Here is a 27,231-nt window from a genome sequence, read left to right as displayed (position 1 = left end):
TCAAGTTACTTTCTAAAAATATATATTCCATCTGGCTTTCTTTTTTTTTTTTTGCAGTCTCTCTGTTTCCTCTTTATTCGCCCAGACAGGAGCGACCTTCAAGAGATGATGACTCTGTACAGCGCCGAGTTTAATAATGTCATGAAATTGCGCAGCAGCTAATTAACTTTTGCTTGGATAAGTTTGGTGCAGATGGAGATAATTGGAATGGAAAGTTGAAGCTTTCCCAGGCAATCAACACTGCCTTATCACATTACTTCTGCTCCCCTATGGCTGCTAAACTCTGAAACTCCCAACTCTGATATAGATCAAAAAGCTGAGGTTGCAGTCATCTGAGCTGCTGTGACATCACTAACCCAGCCCCTGGGTTTGAAATCACCACTCTGCACTTTGCATAGCAAGTTTATAAGCCTGCCCCACACACACACTGCCTGCTCAGTACAGAGCAAGATTGGGGCACTTGCCGAATAGCAGAGTTCAGCAGCGGCCGCTGAGAGGGGCCACTTGGCGTGCCAGCGTTTCTAGAGAAGTACAGAGTAGGTACAAATATGATGTAAGGGGGTGGAGCATTTTTAGGAGCGTTCCTTGCGGCCTGGAAGACTGCACCGCACAGAAGGGCTTCAGGTCCTATACATTTAATGGGACACTTCCACTTTTCAGTTGTACTTTGTTTGGCGGAGATGCACACTTTAAACCAAAGCTTAAAACACACAAAAGTGACACATGTCATAATTAAGTAATTTATTTAAGCCATAAAGGCAGCTAAACTAAGCCATGGTTTAGGAGACAAACTGAAAGGTCTAATGTAATGGAGCGGTAGGAAGTTATACTTTGATGCACGGTTTACACTTTTGCACAATGCACCTCTACGAACGTCAAGACATTTGTAGTAGGAGTAGGCATCTCCTGAGAGCGGAGAGGAGGCATACAGCTTAAAGCCGACTATTTAGGGGCACCAGTGTAAAACCCAGGCGTGTTCCACGGTGCATCCAGTGCATACCGTAAATGAGGATCACGGTTGACAAATATACATTATGATGGAGGAAATAACAGCTACTACATGAGGGTGCAGTGCTCTCTAATAGCCTGTAGGAGGTGATATAGTCATTCTGTTGGCAGCAGATCCTGTCTTACAAAACAAGACAACAAACACACTGGGCCCAACAGACTAAAGCACAGCATCACAACCCCAATAGAATATACAGTCACAACTATGCAAATAAACTGGCAGATGTAATTCAGATTAATCTGACATTACATTAAACATTTCCTTTATATGAAATATCCCCGTTCAGCCTCTCTGTTCCAATCCCAACCCTGTGCATTGGTTACAGCAAATAACTGACTTAACTTACCAGATGAAAGTACTTGTCTGTGTCCAGATCTTTCACTGAAAGGAAAAAAAGAAAAGGATAAGAGACCATTTCTAGACTGGGAGACCCCCCCTCAATTATTTCCTGAAATCAATTACAATCAAAACTTAGAACTGTAAAAGTATTATTTTATCATTAATCATCATCATCATCACCATTTATTTATATAGCGCCACTAATTCCGCAGCGCTGTACAGAGAACTCATTCACATCAGTCCCTGCCCCATTGGGGCTTACAGTCTAAATTCCTTAACACAGAGAGAGAGAGAGAGAGAGAGAGAGAGAGAGAGACTAGGGTCAATTTTGATAGCAGCCAATTAACCTACCAGTATGTTTTTGGAGTGTGGGAGGAAACCGGAGCACCCGGAGGAAACCCACGCAAACACGGGGAGAACATACAAACTCCACACAGATAAGGCCATGGTCCGGAATTGAACTCATGACCCCAGCGCTGCGAGGCAGAAGTGCTAACCACTGAGTCACCATCCTGCCCAAGGTGACATCATTTTCTTATTTAGGACAATAAAGGGTGCATTTATAATAACACTTGTTTTTCGTAGACTTCTATACAGTTCTGAGACTAAACACAATCCAGTTAGCAGCTAGTAATATGCACAACACCATTGTTTCACTAACTGATTCTTTATGTCATTCACTCAAACTAGAAGAAAACAATCAGCTTCATCCTTCTCAAGCTATTCTCTATTCTACTCTATTCTCTATCTCTCTCTCTATACATATATATACTTTTTACACCTCGACTCACCTCGCCCCAGGGTGTTGTCCCTTTGGTCCTTCAGACTCATGGCCAGCGACGCTCCGTCACAGACCTGGAAGATACAATGGTCAAACCAACATATACAGCTCAGCACTCGCTGTCTATTATAACATATACAAGTCTATATAGAGGACTCTACACCTCGTCTCAACTGGGTACAGCAGGGGGGAAATAATATATAATCTATCCTCAGTGATCAAACCCTTACTGCAGATATAGGTGTATTTATTCCGATATATATGAAATAAATTAAATATTTGTGACTGTTACAAGTAGTTATTTTATATTAAGTTATTTGACATTTTAATGTACTACTATTGGGGCAGCAAACCTCATACAGAACAAATCTATTACAAGTTATTAACAGGCAGCTTGAGTAGAATTTAGATCTCTAAGTAGCCAGTTAACACACAATTTAATTGTACTTTAAGCCATCACACAAGGTCACAGACAATGCTAGTGGTTGTACAAGGAACCAGAGATCTAGGCTGGAGAACAATGATATGGAGTTTCCCGTTACCTTGTAGTGCGACATTGTGTTAAGCTTCTTCCTTCCATCTTCCATGAGCGACGAGTCATCCAGATCTCGCAGGATGAAGCTCCTCGAACCACACGCAAAGCATTCTGTGGCGAGGATGAGAGATGAAATGTGGACTTATAACGTGCCCGCATATGTTACAATTTGGTCATACAATCTGATTGACTTTGATTGTATTGTACAGAAACTCTCAGTGTGTGGGGAAAAACAACCAAATTTCTACAATCAGTTTGTACAAAATTCAGATTGCAGGACTAGGATTTATTTTTATCTTAATGCAATCAAATTGCTATGTGTATATGTGTTCTAATTGTACCATCCGTCACTGCAGAGCGCATATTCTGCCAAAGCGAACAGGAACATTTGGAATTAGACGCAATCCAATTAATTTCAGATCAGATATCATGCAAAATGTGAACATGTTTAGAACAATAAAGCTGTACTTTATGCAGATAAAATTGCAGTAATATGTATACATGTTTGGCCAGGGGCTTAGTGCTCAAATAAATGAAAGTAGTAGTGTATATAAATGTTATTTATTTTCAAAAATAAACTAGATTTTATTTTGGTAAAGGAAGGGCAGGCTAACGCAGGAGAAAACAAGAGCTGTAACTACTATTTTTCTATCAATCTGGCCACTAGGGGGCACTGTGTTTTTTTTCTGTTATGCATTATATTTCTCAGCAGAAATTGTACATCGATGCCTCTACAGAAAACAAGGAAACAGGCTCTATATATATATATATATATATATATATATATATATATATATATCTAATATATAAATGCTTAGTGGCGTCTGTCTGTCTGTGTGTGGAAAAAAAAAAACAAGTTGCAGCGCCACCTGCTGGGCAGAGTTATACACTGACCTACTAAATTCTTAGTGTGTGTGGGGAAAAAAATTCAAAAAGGGCTGAAATTTGGTAGGGCTCAAACTCATTTTCGTGAGGTAATTTTACCTCATGAACACACATGTGTAGAGGCGTGCGTTAGTGTGTGTGTGTGTGTGTGTGTGGAAAAAACTATTTTCTCAGAAAGGGCTCATCCAATTGACCTGAAATTTGGTATACTGACATTATTTGACAAAAAAATTAGAATAGTCAAGTCAGTTAACTTCCATCATCCCCCCTTCCCCCCGTGGGCGGGGTAGTAAAGGCTAAATTTACGAGTTGAGGCGTCAAACTCATTTTCGTGAGGTAATTTTACCTCATGAACACACATTAAAAAGGGCGCTTGCGTCGGGAACTAACACTCTTCCCCTGAGGAGGCCTGGGCTAGGTCCAAATGCATGACAAGAACCTTTTTAAGACCTTAAGTAGCTTGATTTAACTAGAATGCATGAGTATCATGCACGGGTTAACTTATATATATATATATATATATATAGGCAGTATAGAGGCCATCAGATACTGGTTCCCTTCCCTTCTTACCCCTGTGGGTGACATTGTTTAGCAGCCAATAGAAAAGTTCCTTTCTACTGATGGTTACCTAGATCCACGTCTTCCACTTGCGGCCACTGCGAGAAGGGCAGGTTCTTGCAGAACGCCTCCAGGATCTTCTCCTTACATTGGCTGACCGTATCTGTGTCCAGCACCCGCACGCTCAGCGAGTCCATACCGCAGCCTTGGAAGGACACGTTGAGGTTCTGCCAAGGGAAGGTGGTAAGCGGGAATTAGTCGCTGACCAAGATAACAATGGTCTGAGCTGCGACAGGAATAAAATACAGAGACGCGGCTCTACCCCCAAACAGACCACGTATCCTGGTAGTTTAAGTTATAGTGATTGTCCAATATTTGCTGACACTGAAGCCTACAGGTACTTTTGTATTTATTAAATTTATATTTTCCTTAAAGGGGTTGTCCATTATGGTGCAGCCGTTCCCTAGAACCTCCCATTGTTTTATCAAAACCCCTTAGAATCCCTTACATGGAACATTGAAGTTCTATGTTCTTCTATCCCATAGGGGGATTTCCACAAATAAAAAGTTACCGGTAACATTTACTGGAGGGTAGAACCACCTATCTGTGTCCATGTAAATAAATTATAAACTGTATACATTGCAACAACATTAATCATAACCTGCAGTCTATGAGAAATGTCATCAATTATAATCCAAGTGAGAGTTGAATTATGTGTCAGTTTTCACAACTTGTTTAGTAAATATATTCCAGTACTTAATCCCTTTTTAACAACGTGCTTGAACCTGTGTTTATGTATCCTTGGGTCAGTTTGTTTTACTTACTATTATGACACATTCACGGGTAATTGTGGCTGGATAGACTAACTAGATTATAATGTAATGTGACTGTCTGGAATCTGATTTTGAGGAGCCTGGGACGGACACGAATATTATTGCCCCCCCCCCTCCCTTTGCGAGGTCAGCGGAGGAGACACAGTTTAAATGGCACTGGCGTCCACAACTAGATAAGGTGCCTGCTGACTGCACCCAGAGCGGACTGAAATTCCACTTCTATAATTGGTAAGAGCATAAGATCGTACCGCCGGTTAGAAGACATTCTGCAAGATGTTAGTGCAGGATTAGTGGCATCTAATAGAACTAATCACCCACATTTATATACGCTGGGCAGTTGTCCCATTTTTATTGTGTAACCCCCCCCCCCCTAAAAAATGTGTCCTCTAGTTCAGCAGCCTAAACATCAATGAATTCTCTCTTGCGACAAAATCGTTAAATCAGTTGCAGTAAACAGAACACTATATGCTGCAGAAAGGGTTAATGTACCGATCGTGGGATTGTATAAGTGAATCTACTTTCAGTGATGTTTGTGTGTGTTCCCTGCCTGCGGACCAGAGCCCAGAATTCACTTATACCTCTCACTGGACGTGTCAGACATTTATATTACACCCCCGGGGGTCTGGTCCCCTCTCTCTCCTTCCCTCTACCCCTCTCCCTCATGACGTAGGAGCCATAAATCACAGCCCCCCCCCCTGGGGACAGACTCTTCCATGTAATCCTGAGCCAGAGTGGATGTGACGGGTGGGTTCAATCCGTCTGGGATATTTCAGTGTACAAACAATGCATTAGTTCCCCCCATACATCATTGTGACTCTTTCAATGTGTTTTCCCAAAGACACGAAACATTTATTGCCCTCATTTTACCTGTTCGTCAATCAGTAGGTACTCAATGCACAGGCCATGCCCACACCGATGACATCACGCCGCTTAGAGACTAAAATTCGCTATATATAGTAATAATGTTAAAACCCAGAGGTTCCCAAGAATCAATTATGCTCCATAACTAAACTGTATCCAGCAGTGTAACAGTGTATCATAGTGATTAGGTGACTGTAAGTGTATGAAAGGGTAAATCTTGGTTCTGTATGTACCGAGTGACGCTCTAAATGCTGCATTATCCCAGTCTAGAGTGTCTGAGAACCCGGTAACGCTGCTTACCATAGGCTTGGCCTCGATGTTCTCCCGCAGGAGCCACTCCTCGTTCAGGGTGTACCTGGCCTTCCCAGTCAGGGCGTCGATGGAGCCCTTGTTGATTTGCTGCTTTATGGCGCACAGGAGCAAGAAGAACGGTTCTCCCACTGTCTCCTGTGGAAACACAGGTGGGTTACACACATAGGAAGGGTTTCATGTCAGTGAACTTAGTCTCAGCCTGAATACATACTGCACCATTTCTATCCAGCTGCGTTTCCCTCACAGTTCAAAATTACTATTCTCACTTAAAAATAAAACAACCTGCATATATGTCATTTAGTGATTAACCTACATGTGCATACAGTAGCGGATTGCATCAGCCTATCCAGTCACTATGAACCAGTGACATCACTGAGAGTGCAGCCTATCCAGTCACTAGGAACCAGTGACATCACTGAGAATGCAGCCTATCCAGTCACTAGGAACCAGTGACATCACTGAGAATGCAGCCTATCCAGTCACTAGGAACCAGTGACATCACTGAGAATGCAGCCTATCCAGTCACTAGGAACCAGTGACATCACTGAGAATGTAGCCTATCCAGTCACTAGGAACCAGTGACATCACTGAGAGTGCAGCCTATCCAGTCACTGGGAACCAGTGACATCACTGAGAATGCAGCCTATCCAGTCACTAGGAACCAGTGACATCACTGAGAGTGCAGCCTATCCAGTCACTAGGAACCAGTGACTAAGTGACTACAGATCTGTAATAAGGCCACGTAGGATCAAGCCTTATATTACAGGGCTATAGGGGTGGGAAGATAATCTTTCTATGTTTTATGTTGTATATTCATTATTTACATAATATAAACATTAAACATGAGCTGAGGGGATAAATATAAGCAATTATGTTATACAGAAAGGATGCAGAGGGAGATGGGACCGTGAGAAGCTGGAAATGGGGGGGGGGGGGGGGGGGGGGGGTGTCACGGAAAATGCAGTCTATGTGAGAAAATTGAAATTGGGGCCCAGTTAGGGATTTCGAACCCTCCGTGCAATAAATTTCAAGAACTTTCTGTATATTTATTTATCCTTGTTGTGTAAAACATCCGTCCATCCGCACATATACACGGTGACGTGCGCAGCGACAGATGTCAGGCAGCTGAACGTGACAGAACGATGCATTGTAACCCTGTCTCACGTGTCGTCAGGGGCTGTGGGGGGGACACAGCGCAGCCAGAGAGTGGATGTGATAATCCTACAGACCCTCTAGTGGATGGAAACTTGGGAGTGAGGCCGAGACCCCCCTCCTCTCCCCCTCCTCACTCCCTGGGATCTCTCCGTCACAGTCAGTAATTACATTTGGTTTTGTTTGCAGAGTCCAAATGACTGGAGCTAATCAATTCCAGGCTACTTTCTGATGCCTGTCCTAACAGAGCAACGCTTATTAGTGGGGTCTTCACTATCATAACACGACCCGCGACCTATCACCCCGCTGACAGTAGGATTGGAATAACTGAACATTTTTCAGGTTGAAAGAAGCTTTTAGATGAAAACACAAAAGAAACATAAAGGAAAATTGCAAATATAGGAAACATTTAATCCTGTATTCACAATTTATTTCTTAACTAGACAGAACTTTAAATATCCTTGCAAACTAATTCCCATTTCTTGGGGAACGTATTTTGCCGTTGCGCGCCTCGCTTCCTAAGTCTGTGAGCTGGCGCTGTTGATAGCCACCTTTATAAAGACCGCTGACAATTACCCATTCAGTTAAAGACACATTAATCGAAAGAATCGCTTCTTCACACAACACCAGGGCCCTTGTTGCCGGGCAGAACACGTTATGGAGAGCAGCTGTTAATGATTGGCTGCTAATTTAATACATGAAATCTACCAAGTCTTACATTTCATGGCGTTCTTTATGAATCTTTAAAACTGCTGCAAAAAAATGCTACATGTATTTAATTTCTCCATTTCTTTTACCTAAAGCACGTAAGATTAATTGTATAAAATATATTAAAATTTTCAACATTTTTGGGACCCAAAATGGTGCACACATAACAACCTGACATAGGACAGGTACAGGAGGAGAGACCAAAAATATTCGGTCTGCCCCATTTCTAATGTGCTGCGGGTTTTAAAAATGTAATCCCATTGGACGATCAGTCTGTTGAACTGTTAACTTGAAGGTTGGGTTGTTGCCCTGCATAGTTATAAAAATGCCCCCCAGCCCTTTACCTCATCCACTATTGTAGAATAAGTAACAGAAAATCTTTATAACATTACACCCCACGTTAATTGGCGAACAGCGCAGATCTATCGGATCGCATACCCTGAGGCAGCTGTACATGCAGATAGACATCCAGTTGGTCAACATCTTCTCTACCACGGACTCCGTCCGGCGGAGCATCAGTTTAGGGTTTTTGGGGGCCGAGGAGTCGATGAGGTCAACCAGGAGATCCTTCATAATACTGGTGTAATACTCCAACTTCCCGTGGAGGGCGACGGTGAGCAGCGAGGCCAAATTACACCTGAGTATATCAAAGGATAACAACATGGGGTCAGAGGAGTGCGACATTTGAGCGTGGGATGTAGTGTAAAGCTTATTGTACGTCACAGGATTTGTATTCTGGAAGCGACGCAAAGTCACTTATAGCGCACGTAGCTGTACATTGAAAAGAGCAACTTGTGATTGCACTTGAATTAGTAATACATTGTTATTATTATACTTTAACTATAAAGCGCATATATATATTACACAGCGCTGTATATTGAGCGGATCATGACACAAGCAAGTTGAGTACAGTGGCATGAAACAGAAGATAAAGATGGACCTTGCCCAATGAGCTTACAATCTATCAAGTCCGTGCCGCATATCTCATTGTTGTCGGTGGTTTACTCAAATCTTAATTTCGGTCACGGTATGGAACAAATTACATCTACAATTGTGAATAACGTTTCTCTCTGGACTAAGTTTACATGTAACGGCCCTTTAATTTCATCAGGAGGAGATTATCTGTGGGAATAAGATCTTGGAGATAATTCTCACTTTCCATCTCTAGAAGACGTCTATTGGAATCGAGCGTCAGGGTCTGTTAGTAAAATTCGTTCCTTGTTCTACAGGTTGTGAGATCGCTCGTTCCGTTACCTGTCTCGCACAGCAAAGTCCTTCTGCATCTCTACCGCGTGGATAAAGGTGATCAGGAAGTGGCGGTTGCTGAGCAGAGTGGATAACATCGCCATCCCTTCCTCCATGGTTGTTCGATAGGTCTCTGGTACCTGTTACCGAAGAAACATTAATTAAATCTGTTCTCAAGACTCTACTGCCAATACCAAACATGGATGAGGTGTTAACAGACAGGTACAACACATTTACTAATGCAGCCAATCAGATGACAGTTTTCAATAGTCTGGCTACATTTATCTGATTAAAGCCGACATCTGATTGGTCAATATGGGTTACAGCACGTCCTTGTTTTATTTGCACCATGGTATTAAATAAACCTCAGTGTGTGTTTAAATACTCTGAATTTCACTCAGCAAAACACATGTAAAGGTGCTCGGGCTGTTTTCACAGGTAGCTATCTCCAAAACAAGCTCCCCCTCCCATCTTGGTGAGATAATCTGTCATTTCCTGTGTGATCACAACCTAGCCCCAAAGTGCTGATTCCTAGCGAAATATACATGAAGCTCACGTCAAAAACATCAACTGCAGCAGAGTATCTGATAAACAACGTTCTCTGTGGTACGAACATCGGTCATATAATTGTCTTGTTGTGGCGTGATCAGATCCGGTCGCTTGGCCTCCCCAGGATTCTTACACGTTCAGCGGAAATAATATCTGTGACCATTTTTAAGCTTCAGTAAAATAATAAATTGCAAACATCAAGGGCAACTGATTCACCACAAAAGCCAAGGCTCCCATAATGCAACTGCTTCTGGACACGAGGCTCAATGCAATCACCAGCGGATTTGCGCGAAACAAGATGGTATCTTTACAAAGCTCGTTTTTGAATGAGGCAAAAAACAGTGTATTTGATACAGCGCCCAATCTGTCTGATAAGAAGGAGCCCGTCTCCATCACACTTGCTTCATTTTTACCCGCCAACACTTAGTATCGCTGGGTTTCAGCCAAAACAAACGGTCCCGTCGATTTTCCTGTTTTGCTGCACAGGATGTGAGCTAGAGGGACAATCCGCGGCCCGAAAAACACCAAGACGAGGAGGAAGTGCAGATTGTCAACACTAATCACATCACATAAACACACGAAGCACTTAATTAACTCTTAATTCCGTGCTAGGCTTAACTACAGCTCCGGTTTCAACTATTTCCCCTCACGCAGGATCACCAGAGTACCACGGGCATCCAGGAGATTATGTCAATGCTTATTTGAGCAGTACTGGGCCAGGAATAAACAACCCGTGACTCGCTGGCTGTTGTGGAACTACAAGTCTCAGCGTGTCCTGCCACTCACGCCCTTGCACGGTATACTGGGCACGGCAGTTTCACAATAGCACTAAAAGTCCGCATGTGTGTAATCTGCACCAACTGCAAATTTCTAAATGTCGGGAAAACCTAATTTACATATTAATTAGCCAATAGGAAAAAAAAATAGACATTATCTGCTTTACATCAACACACAACAAAAAGTGCAAATAATTTGAACCCCTTAATTACACATTCACAAATTTTTCAGCTCTTTCTTCTGATAAAGCAAGTTATTCATATAGAAATTTATGGTGAAAGAAAAGTTATCTGCACTGAACGACTGAATGATCTTTATTATAAATGTTTGGAGATATTAATGGACCTCACAATGGGACATCTGGAAACCTTGATGATAAACATCCACAGCATCTATCCTAAGGGCGATGTACACAAATTTATACCAGACACCGATTTACAGAAACCCCGGAATTGTGTATCCCTATATCTAAGTGTTTGCTGCTTGCATGGTTTGTAATTGAGAACGGAACATTAAACTTCCTTAGCAATTGCTACATGTCATTAATAGAACCATAGATGAAGCAGATCTGGACGGACAGCGAGTGCTACATATTAATGACATTTCTACCCTCGTACAACTTTAACATGTTGCATTGTACAAAATACATTGCTTTATCTTGCTGGCTTCGTTCCATTCCTTTCAGCCATGTGTTTATATCACCTGGGCAGAGGTGACACAAAGCTTCTCATGGATACAATGGCTTCCATACAGAGGGGGCAGCGGAGTTTTGTCCTATACCACGGCAATGGAAACAGACATCTCTGTCTAATGATGTAAATGCAAGGCTCAAGCACACAGCCAGGAAGAGATAGCAATGTACTTAATACAAGTTGCCAGAGAGTTGAATAAAGCCAAGTAAAGTTGTCCGAGGGTGAAGATCCTTTTAAAGAAAAAGTTCTGAGTCCAGAAAGATAAGTTCCTCCATTCTCCCGGTGGGGTAACAGTAGAAACAGTTGGAAATTTCTGCTACAGGACAGAACATTTCCGTGGATCCGGAGACTGAGGATGTTTTGGGGGATTTGAAGCCGGGCAGGAATCTCAGAATACAATATCCCCCGACTCACCTTCCACTCTACGCAGAGGAGCGGGTGCGTCTCTGGCACCTGGATCCCCAGGGGGGAGCTGAAGTTTTGGGGTGGGCGGGACATAACGTTCTTCATACAGGGACGAGCACTGCGGGAAAAGAAAACAGACCGTCAGACAGAATCCTCCTTTCACAATCTTACAGCCGGAGGTCAGAGAATTCTTCCTGCTGAGTGAAATAATGTCTCACAGATATTTTGTTCATAAGTTATTGTAACATGTAACCGAACGATTCTGATATATTTCATGAAAATGCAGTCACTGGGTGGTGCTGCTAGGGAAGAAATGTACCTTGGGAGACCAAGACACATACGTGGCCTTCAAATATCTACAATAATATGGCCCTCTCTGCTTACTAAATATGTCTAAATGTTTTTCAGAGCATAAATATACCTAAACGATAAAGAAAAATTAAAGTGCACTCCTTTGTACATATAATTTTAAAACATCTATTTTCCTTATAATTTCTATGTTACAAATATCCTTCCGCCCTGAACGTGCAACAAACCTATTCCTGAATTTTTCTGCAAAACAGAATGTGCTTTTTTTTGCAAATATTGCCGACTTTTACCAAGTACAACTTTAACTATGACCTAATCTGCCTGGCCTCCCTCTGTGTTTTTCACTAAAGTCTTTATGTCATGCAGGCAGAATTATTTATTTTTATCTCCCTTGAGACCCAGCACAGAACGGCTATTCTGCCTCGTGTTACAGCTGAACTGTGTTGTAGCCAACAAAACTAAAGACTTATATATCAGGCTTCATTAATCTGCGGCTGCAGCAAAGCTCGGGCACTGATAGGTAAAGCAATGTCAGCTTCTAACATAACGAGTTGTTAGAAGAGACATGGGACTTTCACAATATGTCACCTGATTATAAAGAGGCATGTGGTTTCCTTCTGTTTTCTAAGTATAAAGATGCCACGTGAATAACCAGTGTCAGAAGCACTTAAATGACATTTAGTCATTACTAAATAGTCAGCGTTTTGTTCATGCGACCTCATTATCACTTCCTCATTCTGTGTTTTCCGGTTACCATTTCCACCCCATTCAGATTCATAATTCTGGGTGCCAGGTTAGATCCACAAATATCAAAGCTCAAATTGACTGGTCCGAGTGTTAAAATGGGCATTATAAAAAGTACTTTAAATGACTTTTTCCCAGGCTGTAGGTGGATACAGACAGTGGATTAACTGCTAGGAGACACTGGAAGAAAAGCGACTCTTCCTTTCTCCTATAACAATCCTGCTCATCCTGAATAGGAGGACTGGTACCAGGGCTATTTAACACCCGAGGGACAAAAAAATGCCTCTTTAGGCCTATTCTCCGGTAGAATCGTTTCCAGTAATGACCAAAACAAGGCATTTCCTCAAAAAGGAAGGGCAGACATTCATCTTGGGTGTGTTCCCAACCAGAATTTAAGCCAGTGAACTATGGACTCTAATGTGGAACAATAAGGCTTTTCGGAAGCTCTTTCAGTCTTTGGTCTGAAGGGTCTTTGAAGGACACTGCGTTTGGCAGAGGGATCTCTGTTCTCTTGGAGATCAGAGAGATCGAAAGATCGAAAGAAATGAGGATGATTATTCCGACAAGACTTACCCCGACGTCTTCACACCAAAGGGTGTGATTCCCGACCGGACTCCAGCATCATGATGAATGAAGAAGCCGGCGAGAGACGATGACGACACAGGCGACCGTGACGTTGCTATCGGTGCTGTTAAGGGGGTAATATAAGTATTCGGGCATGTACAATGTACAACGCTTTGTAAAGTACATTGTCCATGCCTGCATACTTACATTACCCCCTTAACAGCACCGATAGCAACGTCACGGTCGCCTGTGTCGTCATCGACTCTCGCCGGCTTCTTCATTCATCATGATTGCTTGCAGTCGGTGGGCACATCAGTCGTTCTGCAGTCTGGTTGGGAAGGAGCTCTTCGGTCTGAAGACGTCGGGGTAAGACTTGTCTGGGTAGTCAGCATCTATATGCTGACTACCACCGGCTCTGATACCAACTCCTTATAGAACTCATCTGGGAAAAATTGATTGGATGGAAGGTCCGTTTCCTGAAAGTGGAATGTGGAGCCTGGTTCTGGTCTTGGGGATCCTGGACGTTTAGCACCATCCGGATAGTTTATGGCTTCAGACACTGAGAAAAACTAGTGAGACTCCTACTGAGTGATCTTCCCCAATATGGTCAGTCAAGGTATTCAGAGAGGTTCCCGAATCACAGGGCAGCCAAAGTTAGATAGGCCATCATTCTAATGTCTCTGCATCAATGTGATGACCAGGGCAGAAGAACCTGGGTGCAGTAATAGCTCTCTCCTCCTCAGGGGGGTTATAGAGGAGAGGAAGGGTCACTTTGTATCCTAGAGGGCGATAGTCTGTATCCTCCTATTGTAGAAGATGAATTCTGTCTCTTGCATTAGCAATCAGCTCATATCCTGCCCTGAGCGCCCGCTTCAGCCTGGCACACCCTGCGGCTGCGGAGTACCCCTGACAAATTGCGCTAACCGGGATGCAGTTGACAAAATGAAACCTAATTTACAAGTCTCCCCGGATGTGGGACTTACCTTTGGGAAGAAGGTGCGGGTCACAAAATGCTTGTACTCCAGGAAGGGGATTCCCTGGCTGCGGTTTAACTCCTTGGTCAGGTCCGTCATATCTGTCTGCAACTCGGCAAATCCTACGATGAGGAGAAGACTTTAAGGACATCTCAATCACCGTCTCACCAACATCCCACAGCAAACACAGGAATATCCAAATAGCTAGGAAGTAAGCTTCCAGCTCACACATTGTTCTGACAGATCCCTCATGATTAGGCATTGATCCCTACTGCTGACATAGTCTAGCACCATGAACTGCATACTGGATAATCTCAGAATAGCCATCAATGACAGTGAGGGCCAAGCCCATTACCTTTTCGTATCTCCTCCCGAATTTGGGATTCCATCTCCTCCATTTGCACCAGCGTTTTCTGCCAGTAACGCTCGGCTCTGCGACTCTTGGTGCAGTAAACGAACAGAGCTACAGGAAGAGAGAATGTACCAAGTGGCGTAAATCAGACGATATCTGGCAGCCGTATGCGGCTAGATTATAACAAAGTGATTTAAACCAGTAAAATAAGAAGACCCTTTATCCAGGGAGCTAATGCAGTAATTAGAGATACTGTGACTCACTGGACCCGCCCCTCTGTATGATTCAACCAATCCACACAGTGCTTTTTTTCAAAGCAAGTCTACAAAGATGTCAGTCACTCTGTGTCTATGCAGCTAGAGAAACACCTCCCTCCTAACATGAGAGGCTGCTGCAGGGGATGAAAAGGGAGCATGGTGGATATAATTTGCTAAGTATAAAGACTCACAATTATTTCAGATTATTCTGCTTATATATATATAATATTATTTGGTGGTTTACCTTATTTATAATAAATGTAACTTGTTTGAGGTGGGGGTTTATTTACAACATTGGCGTGTTTGGACTAGGCGCTACCTGTGCACACTTACCCATCACAGACGCCAGTAACAATATACTGCAGATGACAATAGAGACAATGATTGACGTATCTATCCCGGCCAGGAGCAGCATAGTGACGGTCTGGTTGAATTTACCCACTTGTATCTGAGAAAGAAAATAAGATACTGAAATAAAGCAGCCCCTGTGAAACCAGAAAATGCTGAATGTGAAATGGTACCGCAGGCAGATGGCAGTCACACCGCTGTCAGTACCACTGAAACTCATTCACACTCATCAATGCAAATGACAACCTGACATCTACACGTTGTTTTCACATGGGAACGTGTCACTTACATTCTTGCAAAAAAAAAAAAAAGTTTGGAAACCTTTCTATAAGAATATCAACACAGCAACCGATAGGAATCGTAATAACTTCTACCTTATACGGTAAAAATAGGGACATGTACAAAATTATACAGGATGTTTAAAGATATCAAATTGGGGCAACGCTGACAATGAACATTGAGACCATTTAAATAATAACGTTTGCAACACTGCTTGTTAATAGTTCTGTTAGACAATAATTGTCTAAAGATATGTACAGAATAGTCATCAATCTGCTTTATCTTCTTATTAAATTGTATTATTGAACAAAGCTACAGGGGTAGATTTATCAAATGGAAAAGGGAAGATGTTGCCCTTAGCAACCAATCAGATTCTAGCTATCATTCATCTAGTAAATGATAGAAAATGATAGCTAGAGTTAATTAGTTTTGCATGAAGTTCTCATTTAAATGGTGTCTTTAAGTAAAAAAAAAGAAAAAGAAAAAAGGCTTCCAAATTTTAGATTTGTCTTCAATAATAAAAACTTTAATTTGCAATGCATTGCTTGGCCTAGACTCTTATTATAGTCTGTATTCTGATTTGTGCATGTATAAACAAGGAGTGTCTGAAAAGCCTAAAAGAACAGTGAAGGGGATTTTAATTTGGGGGGGGGGGGGGGGGGGTTTGACATGCAATCTAATTAAGAATAAATAAACAAAGTTCACAATAAACTAAGAAAGAACCTTAAGTCAACTCAAAATTGAACATCCTATCGGTGAACCCCCTGGGTGATCGGATTCTGTACTCTCCACCCCTGGGGGATTTCTGATCTCCTCTGTCTTACAGTAAAATGATTCAATCCTTCAATCTGGCTGCAGGAAAATTCTGTTCATTTCAGGGAGAATAGAGAACAAGGACTATTTTGAGGACTCTCTTCCTCTCTGTAGGCTCCCTGAGGTCACTGACTGGCAGCATGTGACCAGCAGACATTGCTAAATATCTACAGTGCAGCTCTGGGTCATCCCGAAACAGAGAACGTTCTTCATCAATCCAGTTGTTGCAAGTTTAATGCTCCGACAGCAGAAAACAAAACCCAAAAATGATTGGACTAGCGGGGTCTGAGGTCTGTGCTGGGATGAACCGTATTCTTTGGCTGTAGGTCTTAAAACACATTTTGTCGGCTACTGTGTGACTTGTATCTGGTAAACAATTGTGGGTTAATTTCAACATCAGTTGGTTTTGTGGTATACAGAAAACAAAACCCCCAATCTATAGAAAAGGTCTGCCGATGTCTACAGTCACCACTACGGAAATGTTGTCAATTACGGTACAAGGGTATAGGGACGGCGAGATACCGGCCATGTCTTATACTGGACGAGGGGTCTAGTTAGAATTACTACTCACCGTGACAGGTAGATAGCGCTCAGAGGAACTTAGAGACTCGTTGATGCTGCAGTGAATGACTTTGTCATTAAAGACAATCAACTCGCAGGGGATCTGTCCAACCTTCACCTGATACTCATCGGCCCTCAAGCCAAGGTCATCGTCTTCTTTCTGGCAGACACCGGATAAAAAAACAAGCAAACAAACAAATAAACAAGACATTTAGATAGGGATGAAACCTGATTAGCTCAATATTTGATTGGCTAACAACTATTTTTCTTAATTCAGGCTACAGTTACAAATTTCTAGATATGACTCAGGAGAATAACGTTAGGAAACGGACTGACAGTTTGGCACCACACAAATCAGTGTATTTATTATTGATTATATTAATGAGCGTTAAGTGATGTTTAATTCCTTACATGTATCACTAGAATGAGAAGTTCACCAATGTGGTGCTTCATCAATTTTTCCTTGTTAGCCATGAAGAACAAGGGGTCTGGCTGATATTCCAGGCTGAAACTTCTGTCTAAATATTCCTCCTCGTCACCAAGATCCGGTCTCTCTTCGGACAGATGGATCCCATTGACGCAGAAGTCCAAACTGAAGTTTTTTTTCTCCAGGGTGGAGTTTGGGGCGGTAGGAGACGGGCATGTGATTACTACGTCACTGAGGACTGTGCAGTTCTACGAGAAAAGTTTAAGATACAGTTAAGTTTCCGGCAGAGTTCTATCCCTACCTAATTCAGCATCAAACATTACCAAGAGTGGCCAGTCAAAAGCTTTCAGCATTAACAGTTCACTGGAAGTCCAATGCTCAAGTTCATCTCTATTTTTATGGTTCTAAGAACAATGGCACTTACCATTTGTCCTCCGCTGTGATTTTTAATCTTCATTTTAATGTCCTGGACCAGCTCAAATCTTTCTCCAATCAGGGTGATAAGCCGACCACCGCTATAGAGGACACAAAACATTTTTCTGTGCGTGCAAACATTGAATTAACATCCCTCTAATCACAACATTACGCTATGACTCACAGGGGCAAACGCAGGATTTGTAGAGGGGGGGTTTCCACACCACGCCGCCAGTGGGCGTGACCAGCATGCATCGGGGCGTGGCTATAATTTTAGACAGTGCTTGGCTGCTCTCCAACTCTTCCTATCCCCATAATATACATGGGCAATGCTGCGTGCACTACTGTTAGGTGCATGCAGCTCTCCCTTTTCAAGCAGAGCCGTGTGAAGGGGGAGCAGGGTCCAGCCACCTCCAATTATACAGTGCCCCAGGCTTGGAGGGGGGTTTCCAGGCACTAGTAAACCCTCCCTTGGTTTGCCTACAGAAGAGTAGAACCTTCAAAAAGAAACTAACGAGGACCAAACATAAGAGACTAAAAGGACACTTGACTTTGGAATCATATGCACAAGGCAGTGTACCTGCATAACCAACAAAGGAGTCTGCTTAAAAACCAACATCTCTATGCAACGAGCCGCAACATTACAGAGTTCACAAGACACCACTCAAAGAGTTTGTAGTCACCCACCTAATGTGAGACCTACTCACCTCATGTGGCTGCTCTTAGGCTCAATGTTTGTGATCACTGGGTTTTCCCGGTACTGAAAGGTGAGACTGTCGTTCAGACATGATTCTCCTTCAAACATGACACAGACATGGACTGAGTTGGGAGGAAGGGACCCGATTGTGGGTACGGTGCAGCGGATTCTGCTCTCCGTGCGTCTTGGGGAACAAAAAAAATAAACAGGGTTAAAACGGAGGATAATAAAATCAGTGAGGAGAGAGGAACAGGAGAGATATGAGCCAGGAATCAGGCAAGGTACACACTGGCCCGATGATTGCACGAAAAACGTCCAATCAGCCGCCATCCGATCGTTTGGTCAGATAGCGTGTGAGTGTGTATAGTGACACAATGATCTAAAGTTGTGCCAAAGTACTGATCATCGTTTCATTTGGTTGGTCGTACTGTTTAATGTTTTCCGACCAATCACTGACCGATCATGTAGTGTGTATGCAGTCATCATGCTCACGATCTCCATAGAGTTTACAGAGTCCGGCTCTGTTCAGCTGATACCAGCAATGAATGTCCCGGTGAATAAATGTAGAGAGTTTTGTAGAAGGAATAATTCATTTGTTTGTTCTGAGACAGAATGTTTTGTTTCAGAGTCACAGAAGCACGAAATCCGTTAGGACATGGATAGCTATAACAAGGCGGTTTAATCAGTGTGACAATGTGACAGTAGTGAATGAATGAATATTGTGCTGTCATTCTCTGAAGACTAGAGGACCAGATGAAGAGCACAGATCTGAAGGTAAATCGTGTCAGTGTGTATGGATGAATCATCAGACTGATCGGACCTTCAGTCGTAGGTACAATCGTTTGAGATAACAGGTCAGTCGGAAAATTCTTCAGTGTGTACCTAGCCTAAGGTGTGAGTGGTAGCCACTGAGGAACATTTGGTGACAAAACGTGAGATAAGCACAAGACCAGGAGTTTTGTGACAGATAAGAAGTTTATGGAGCTCACACAAGATCTCTGCACTCCAGGTCCCCATCGAACAAAACACGAACTTCTCCACCGATGTCCAGATTTCTCCCAGAGATGGTAATCTTTGTTCCTCCAGCTCTTGGACCAAGATTTGGAAACAAGGAGAGTACCTTCGGTGCCTGCACATAACCGGGATAATAGAGTTCAAACTATGTCCAGAAATGACCTAGAATGTAAGCTCTTATGGGCAGGATCCTCCCTACCCTATGTCTCATGTTAGTCTACCTCGTACATCCCCGGAGCTATGTCTTATGCTGAATTTTTGGCTGTTTACTGACACAAATGGAATTCATACATGTATCTGTCTTAGCTGTAATTGTTAACGCATGATTATCAATCAATGTGTTATACTTAACTGTATTCATATATCTTTTATTACGTTTATTTAAGGAATCCGTGGAGACGTATAAAAACCCCGATGATGATCTGTGTTCAATGTTTTGAAATATTTTGGTGATAAAGGAAATCACGGATAATGTTATATTGTGTCTCTGTGTAGCAGCTACAGAATGAATGTCGTGAATCCTCGGACAGAACCACTCATTGTGCTCAGTACACAATGTATCACCCAGTGTAACAATGTATCACCCAGTGTAACAATGTATCACCCAGTGTAACAATGTATCACCCAGCGCAACAATGTATCACACAGTGTATCAATGTATCGCCCAGCGTACCAATGTATCACCCAGTGCAACAATGTGTCACCCAGTGCAACAATGTGTCACCCAGTGCAACAATGTATCACCCGGTGTAACAATGTATCACCCAGTGCAACAATGTATCACCCAGTGCAACAATGTATCACCCGGTGTAACAATGTAACAGATTCTCACCATATAGGAATATTTCTCCTTGGAGCGACCACCTCCGTTCACATTCACAGTCACCCAATCACTGAGCTCCTTGGGGGCGGCTCCGGTCCTACACACAATCCTGGGGACATAGAGAACGGTCATAATATAAATTATTATAGGTGATATCTTCTATAATGGTCACTTTACTGCTATATACAATAATAATGGGGCGTTTTACATCAAATAAAAGCGAACGTAATATTAAAAAACATCTTATATAACAAATATATGTAGCAGTTTCCATTCCTTGGCAGGAGCTGAGATGTTTGACATAACCCCATAATACCTGGCTACAAGCAGTTATCTGCTGTTATCAAACATTCTAGGTTCATTTGTACAATCTTTAGTTTCAATAATCTCCAATAATAGCCAAATATATTTGTATTTTTGAAAATTACTAGCAGCTGCTTTTCTACAAAGCAGTTTGTATCTTAAGGTCAGTGTCCTAATATATGGGCACAGGTTCAGTGTCCCGGTATATGGGCACAGGGTCAGTGTCCCGGTACATGGGCACAGGGTTCAGTGTCCCGGTACATGGGCCCAGGGTCAGTGTCCCGGTACATGGGCCCAGGGTCAGTGTCCCGGTACATGGGCCCAGGGTCAGTGTCCCGGTACATGGGCCCAGGGTCAGTGTCCCGGTACATGGGCCCAGGGTCAGTGTCCCGGTACATGGGCACAGGGTTCAGTGTCCCGGTACATGGGCACAGGGTCAGTGTCCCGGTACATGGGCACAGGTTCAGTGTCCCTGTACATGGGCACAGGATTCAGGGTCCCGGTACATGGGCACAGATTCAGTGTCCCGGTATATGGGCACAGGGTTCAGTGTCCCGGTACATGGGCACAGATTCAGGGATAATGCGTTTTACAAATGACCTCCTCAGTATCTACAGAAGACTACGGCACAGTTAACATGATGACTTGACAAGAAAATCCTGTAGTAATAATAATAATAATAATAATAATAACAATTTTAGGACACAACTGATGAGCGATTGAGTAAACAGTGATTATTTGTTTGTAAAACTCACTCATCAGACACCAGATATTTCTCCATGATGGGGACACAGGGGATTTCTCCAATACTGACATTGCCGTCAATGTCGCGGAATCGGCTCCCGAGGTTACGTCCTTGTATGGTGAGCAATGTGCCGCCGAGCAGGGGCCCGTTGATTGGCTCAATCTGTAAGGAGTAAGAATGAGAAAATAGCGCTATTAAATTACAGGGGCCACAAAGCTCATAATCAGGGCCAGCGGCAGATCTACAAGGGGTGCAGATACTACTGGGTCCCCTCTGGGCCCCCCACTGTGTTCTGTAGAGGTGTGGAGGTGTTGCCTATAGCAACCAATTAGATGCTAGCTATCATGTATTCAGTACATTCAATAAAATGATAGCTAGCATGTGATTGGTTGCTATGAGCAACACCTCTACTTTTCCATTTTAGATGCTTTAACAAATCTACACCCTGGGACAGGCTAGGAGTTTAAACTCCCCAGAGGCCAGCGAGCCATAAATTCACTAACTTCGAGCAAATAGGAAACATTACAAAATTTGGTTCCAGCTCCTTATCTGAAAAGTAAACACCACCCCCCATCCCTCTCCCGCCACAAAGAAAATAGGTATTACCTTCCTGATCTCTGGGGAGGGACAGTTGTTTTTGGAAGGTTCACTGCTCAGCCTACAGGTGGCGCTGCCCTCAGTCCAAGAACACTCATGTCCCAGATCTCTCCGTCCGAGGCAGCGGGAGCAGTCTGTAGTATCTGACGCACAGTTATATACTTCAACTGGAAGAGAGAAACGCATCCAGACTAAGACTACCAAATACAGCATGCCAGTACTGTGCACGCACGGAAGGACGGTCAGGGCTCTGTTCCTTTAAGAAATTGTTTGCAAGAACAGAGTAACTGTAAAGTGGAACTAAGAAAAAATATTCTGATATGTGAAAAGGAAGTTATTCCGCACAATGTCTCCTTCACCCCAAGTCACCAACTTGAATAAATAAACCAACTGCTCCGTTAGTTAACTCTTATATTTACCAATTTACTTATCACATCTATTTATAAACAGATATTAGTAAGTCAGTATTAAATATCCATTTGTTATAAGAGATACATTTGGAAGCTTGGGATCTGTCTGAATAATAGTGGCGGCCCCCATGCATTTTGTTTGGCATTTATACCGAGGGGACATCATCGGCCAATCAGATTTGTGGACTTTACAGATGAAATCTGATGATAGTTGAGAGTGAAGAGGGTTCCAGGTCACAGGAGTTGGCAGAAATGGACAACGGGGGTAAGACGGATCCAGACAAGGGCAGGTTATGACTTTCCTGTTTTGAAATAACTAGGCACAGTGGAGGCAGCCATTTTGTAAGCTTAACTAGTCATCAGCCTATCCATGCACTGGAAACTAGGGAGAAGAGGTGAGTCCCTCAGATCCCGCCCCCGAGGACCCTCCTCCCCCTATTGGAGGCTTTACTGCGTATGCGATAAACCTGCGTACACTCCGATTCTGCTCTTCTGTGAGCAGAGCGGATACTTCGGGGGCTAGAGTGCCGGACCCTTACCCAAATTGTGCTTTGGGGCACGTCACTGTTAAGCATCTGACTGAGGTGTGTAGGTGACAGGGGCCCTTTAACTACCACAAGTAGTTTATACTGCTACAAATACCGTTAGCTGCAATAAGTACAATGGAATGAATCATCTCTTTCCGCTACTGCAATAAAGTAAATAAAGAATTTGCATGGAAAGTCGGCTGTGGTATAGAGGGCAGGTCATTGTTTCAATTACAACATTCTGTATCTAACTCGTATATGGAAAACATATTTTTTTTTTACAATTTTTTTACAAAATACAGATGTAGGTGAGTAAAGCAAAAACAGAATATTAAGCAACGAGATCGTTCAGATAAGAATGTTATTCTGGGAGATGCAGCTTTACTTGCTAACCACACTTCCTCCTGACTATAAACCAGAGGTAGGCAATCCACTGAACTACAACTCCCAGCATTCCCTGCCAGCTCAGTGGGCGACGGCAGGCCTAAGCCAGCTGTAACCGTACTAAAAAAACAAAAACATGTCAGCGAACCACAAAAAGCTTAATGGAAAGTCTCAAGAGCTTGCACTCAGTTTAAATAAATGAACAAGCCTACATCACTGAGAAAAGAGGCAAAAAGTGCTTTATGCCTCAATGATATTACAAAATTCTAGTGAACTGATGGACTGCATTGAATATTGGTTCAGCCGACAAAGATGGCTTCCGTTGACAAAATGGCTACTGCCACTGTTGCTAAGCAATTGATTTTTGAGTATCACAAACAAAACTTTATTTAGATGCGATTGAAACGTTGCTTCAATACTCCAACTCAGCACAATCTTTTTACCCATTTGAGACATTTCTGCAGATTAAGCTGTTTTGTCGCTATAATTTGCCTCTCTTTAGCGTTTTTTTTTTACAAGGACGTCTCTCATGAATCACAGCGTCTAACATGACTCAGTCTTATGTCCTGTGCCCACAATTAATCGCCATTTTAACTACTATTTCTTCCCATGTAAACAATATGAACAAAGCTCACTGTGCAGAGGATATATCCAGTTTGTTTACTGAAACACTGTTACCCCCTGTCTGCGCCGTGGCGTGAAACATGTTAGGACCTCATAAACAAATTAATTTCCAGGCTCATCCTCCCACACAGATAAAGCTTCCTGTGTCTTTCTTCAAGGGATATTTTATGATTTGGAGGGCAGAGGGGTCGGATACAGCAGCCAATTATCAGTCTGCGCTGTCTGGATATGTGTATATATATATTTATCACTTAGTGTTAGAATGAAAGGGGAGACCAGTGAAATATGATATATACAGTAGTATGGGCTAACATGCCAAAAGTTCGGATTACAAATGGGATAGGAACTTTCAGTTTATACAAATATCATTTGCAGGAGTTGATCCATATATTATTAACATCACTTGTGTATTATATTCATATATAAATGTCTTAGTAGTCTGCTATTTGTATGTTATAATTTTATGTCCAATCAGAGATATTTTTTACTTGACGTTAGTGGAGCAACATGTGCGAAAAACATGGACATAAGTCATTCCCCAGTCTAACTATTTTGTGGCTCACCTTTAACAAGTATCATCGAATCTGAAAGTGATATCATTGGTATTGTCCGTTTTCTATAATTTTATTTTATCAATGACATTATAGCTATATGCAAAATAGGTACATAGTAAATGTGATTAACTCACCAGTCGTCTTGTTGGGATTGTCAAGAAATTGTCCCGAACGGTCCGTCAGCTGCAAATTCACTGGAAATCTCTGGCTGTTTTGGGACGTGTGCAGCTGGCGGACAAAAAGGTTTTATCAGTCTGTGTCGATTCCCATATATATAGTATATCGCTCAATATATTACAGCATCTATAGATTTACAGTCTGCTCGGAGATGAGAGTTATCCTCTAGATAGTACCAGTCTTGTGGATGGCCGCTAGATAATATCAGCACAAGCTGTGATTGCACCTCTAGAGATTACCATATGTGAGATGTTTCTCTACATTACCTGTTCTGTTATGCAGACATAAATGTAAATATTGGCCGGCAATTACGGTAGGAATCTCCCCTCCTATTTCTGTGGAGATTCCAACCATAACATCGGCGCAAAGTGTCACCCCGGCCGTTACGGAGACAACTCACGACAAATTTGAGTCCTTCCCTCCGAGTCCATTGGAGACGTTGGGAGTATAGAGGCTCAGACTTGGATTTTGGAACTTTAAAAATTAGGCAAATTGTAAACTCCTCCCCCCTCTGCAGGGAACTTCAGTGATTTTTATCCCAGCCCCATAGGACATGACAGAGAGGAATAAATATGAGAGAGAAAACTTCACAGCTTCAAAACTGTTATGTAGGGCGCCCAGTGTCCCCCAAAGGACCCAGAAAAAAGGATTTAACATAAATTTAAAATTAGTTTTTTTCTCTATCATCCAAACGGGGGACAATGGAAAACTCAGAGGGCATCTCAAAGCCGCCTCTAAGGGTGGGTACCGCTCAGCAGAACCAACCAGAACTAGCATCCTTGGACGCAAATACATTGAACCAATAAAACCTCATACATATGTACCGGGTAACTGCACAGTTGCTCAGCCCAGGCTCCCTGCCCCAAGGTAATCCTGCTGACTGACAGGAGATATCACCTCGCAGTCGTTGGACACAAACAAGCCTCTCTATGGGCCTCATACAAAGAATCTCAAGAGTCCTCTTGACATAGAATCTTAAAGCTCTAACAACCAATTAGTGACGAGAGCCCTCTTCATCCGCTGATTAATCACAGAGCAACAATGGAATCATAATGTCTTGATTTAAGTGTAAATTTAACCCAACTTAATTAACATTTCAGTGCGAAGAACTAGCCCTGGGGGTAAATGTATCAAGCTGAGAGTTTTCCGGCGGGTTTGAAAAACCAATCAGATTCTAGCTGTCATTTATTTAGTACATTCTACAAAATGACAGCTAGAATCTGATTGGTTGCTATAGGCAACATCTACACTTTTCAAACCCACCGGAAAACTCTCAGCTTGATACATTTACCCCTTGGTCTCTGTAAATGTATCAGGGAAGGGCTGGCAAATTTTAGCCTGTGGACAAGAGTCGACCCAGGAACTTATTTTAAAGGGAAAAAAATGCAGGTGGCCCAGGTTACTCAGACCTAAGGTAGCCCATTATGGTAGCTCATAGGCCCAGCCATACCCTAGTATGTATCCAGAAGGATTGTCTTCTACACAAGTGCAAATATCAGTCTCCACCTCTAGTGGTGATGGGGGGATGTGTTCAATTCTAGTTATCCTCAAACCATCACATTTTCCACCACGAGTGGACAGAACATTATGTTGTAACTGCAATTAATTATATTTCTCCCATGTTCCAGGAAACAGTTCCTCATTCACGTCAGCTCCTCCTCGAGTATTATCTATATTAGTCTTTAAAATAGGATCTGACATCTACAATGGGGATTTTTTGAGCCTATTGTCTCTATATTACATTTAGATACAGAGGACAGAGCTCTCTCCTTATAACTAGTCTGTTTTTTTTTTATATTTTATGTTACAATTTCCAGTCAACAAATGTCCTTAATCTGATTCTAAATCTCTTGATCGCACAGATTTAAGTATGTCTCGGGGGTATTTTTTTTCTTCAAATGCCTCAAGTAGTTTTGTTGTTTGGTGTTGGAACGTAATATTTTCCAGATATTTCCTACACAATCTCCTAAGTTGACCTTTAGATATATTGTTGAACCAGGGTTGAACATGCAGTGGTAGCGAGACAGACAGTATCACAGACATCAACAACCAGCTGCTGTAATGTGTGTTCTACAGCCCGGCTGTGACACACACAGGAGGACACGATGTACAGCCGGCTGTGACATACACAGGAGGACACGTTGTACAGCCGGCTGTGACACACACAGGAGGACACGTTGTACAGCCCGGCTGTGACACACACAGGAGGACACGTTGTACAGCCCGGCTGTGACACACGCAGAATGACACTATAGACAGAACACACACATACTGCTACCAATACACACAAACAGTCGGTCTCCTTACCAGCACGTTACTGCATAGAACAGACGAGGAATTTAACCATTTGGCCGGGAAAGTCTGTTCTGTCCCGAAGTCACATTCCAGGGCCAGATCCTAGAGGGCGAGAGACACAGAAAACATCTGCTAAGATTTTCATGTGTGCGTCCATCTGTGATCTGTGTGTACACCGCTCGTGTGTGCGTCCATCTGTGATCTGCGTGTACACCACTCGTGTGTGCGTCCATCTGTGATCTGTGTGTACACCGCTCGTGTGTGCGTCCATCTGTGATCTGTGTGTACACCGATCGTGTGTATCATTTTTATTCTGTTCTCCTATGTCCGTGTGATTTTACCAGTGATCTGGTTCCTTGCAAAGGTCATAAACCTGCCGATAGGTTAAACGGCTCCTG

At 42.7% G+C, this 27,231-nt stretch overlaps 1 protein-coding gene across 1 annotated transcript in view; it reads right to left on the bottom strand.

Annotated features, from left to right (window-relative positions):
- The window catches only part of PLXND1 (plexin D1), a 72,093-nt gene that overhangs the window by 6,843 nt on the left and 38,019 nt on the right, over positions 1-27,231 (bottom strand). Inside the window, 22 exon segments of the mRNA XM_075183711.1 lie at positions 1,356-1,390; positions 2,140-2,203; positions 2,672-2,775; positions 4,178-4,334; positions 6,102-6,248; positions 8,412-8,610; positions 9,228-9,358; positions 11,651-11,719; positions 11,721-11,759; positions 14,242-14,354; positions 14,588-14,695; positions 15,175-15,289; positions 16,853-17,002; positions 17,254-17,517; positions 17,694-17,784; positions 18,391-18,564; positions 19,370-19,509; positions 20,227-20,326; positions 21,276-21,427; positions 21,872-22,029; positions 24,496-24,589; positions 26,846-26,935. Coding sequence (XP_075039812.1) covers positions 1,356-1,390; positions 2,140-2,203; positions 2,672-2,775; positions 4,178-4,334; positions 6,102-6,248; positions 8,412-8,610; positions 9,228-9,358; positions 11,651-11,719; positions 11,721-11,759; positions 14,242-14,354; positions 14,588-14,695; positions 15,175-15,289; positions 16,853-17,002; positions 17,254-17,517; positions 17,694-17,784; positions 18,391-18,564; positions 19,370-19,509; positions 20,227-20,326; positions 21,276-21,427; positions 21,872-22,029; positions 24,496-24,589; positions 26,846-26,935 — 2,694 coding nt within the window.

This window comes from Mixophyes fleayi, chromosome 8, assembly GCF_038048845.1.
Source record: "Mixophyes fleayi isolate aMixFle1 chromosome 8, aMixFle1.hap1, whole genome shotgun sequence".
Lineage (NCBI taxonomy): Eukaryota > Metazoa > Chordata > Amphibia > Anura > Limnodynastidae > Mixophyes > Mixophyes fleayi.
The sequence above is the reverse complement of the archived record's forward strand: the minus strand, read 5'-3'. Positions and strand labels throughout refer to the sequence as shown.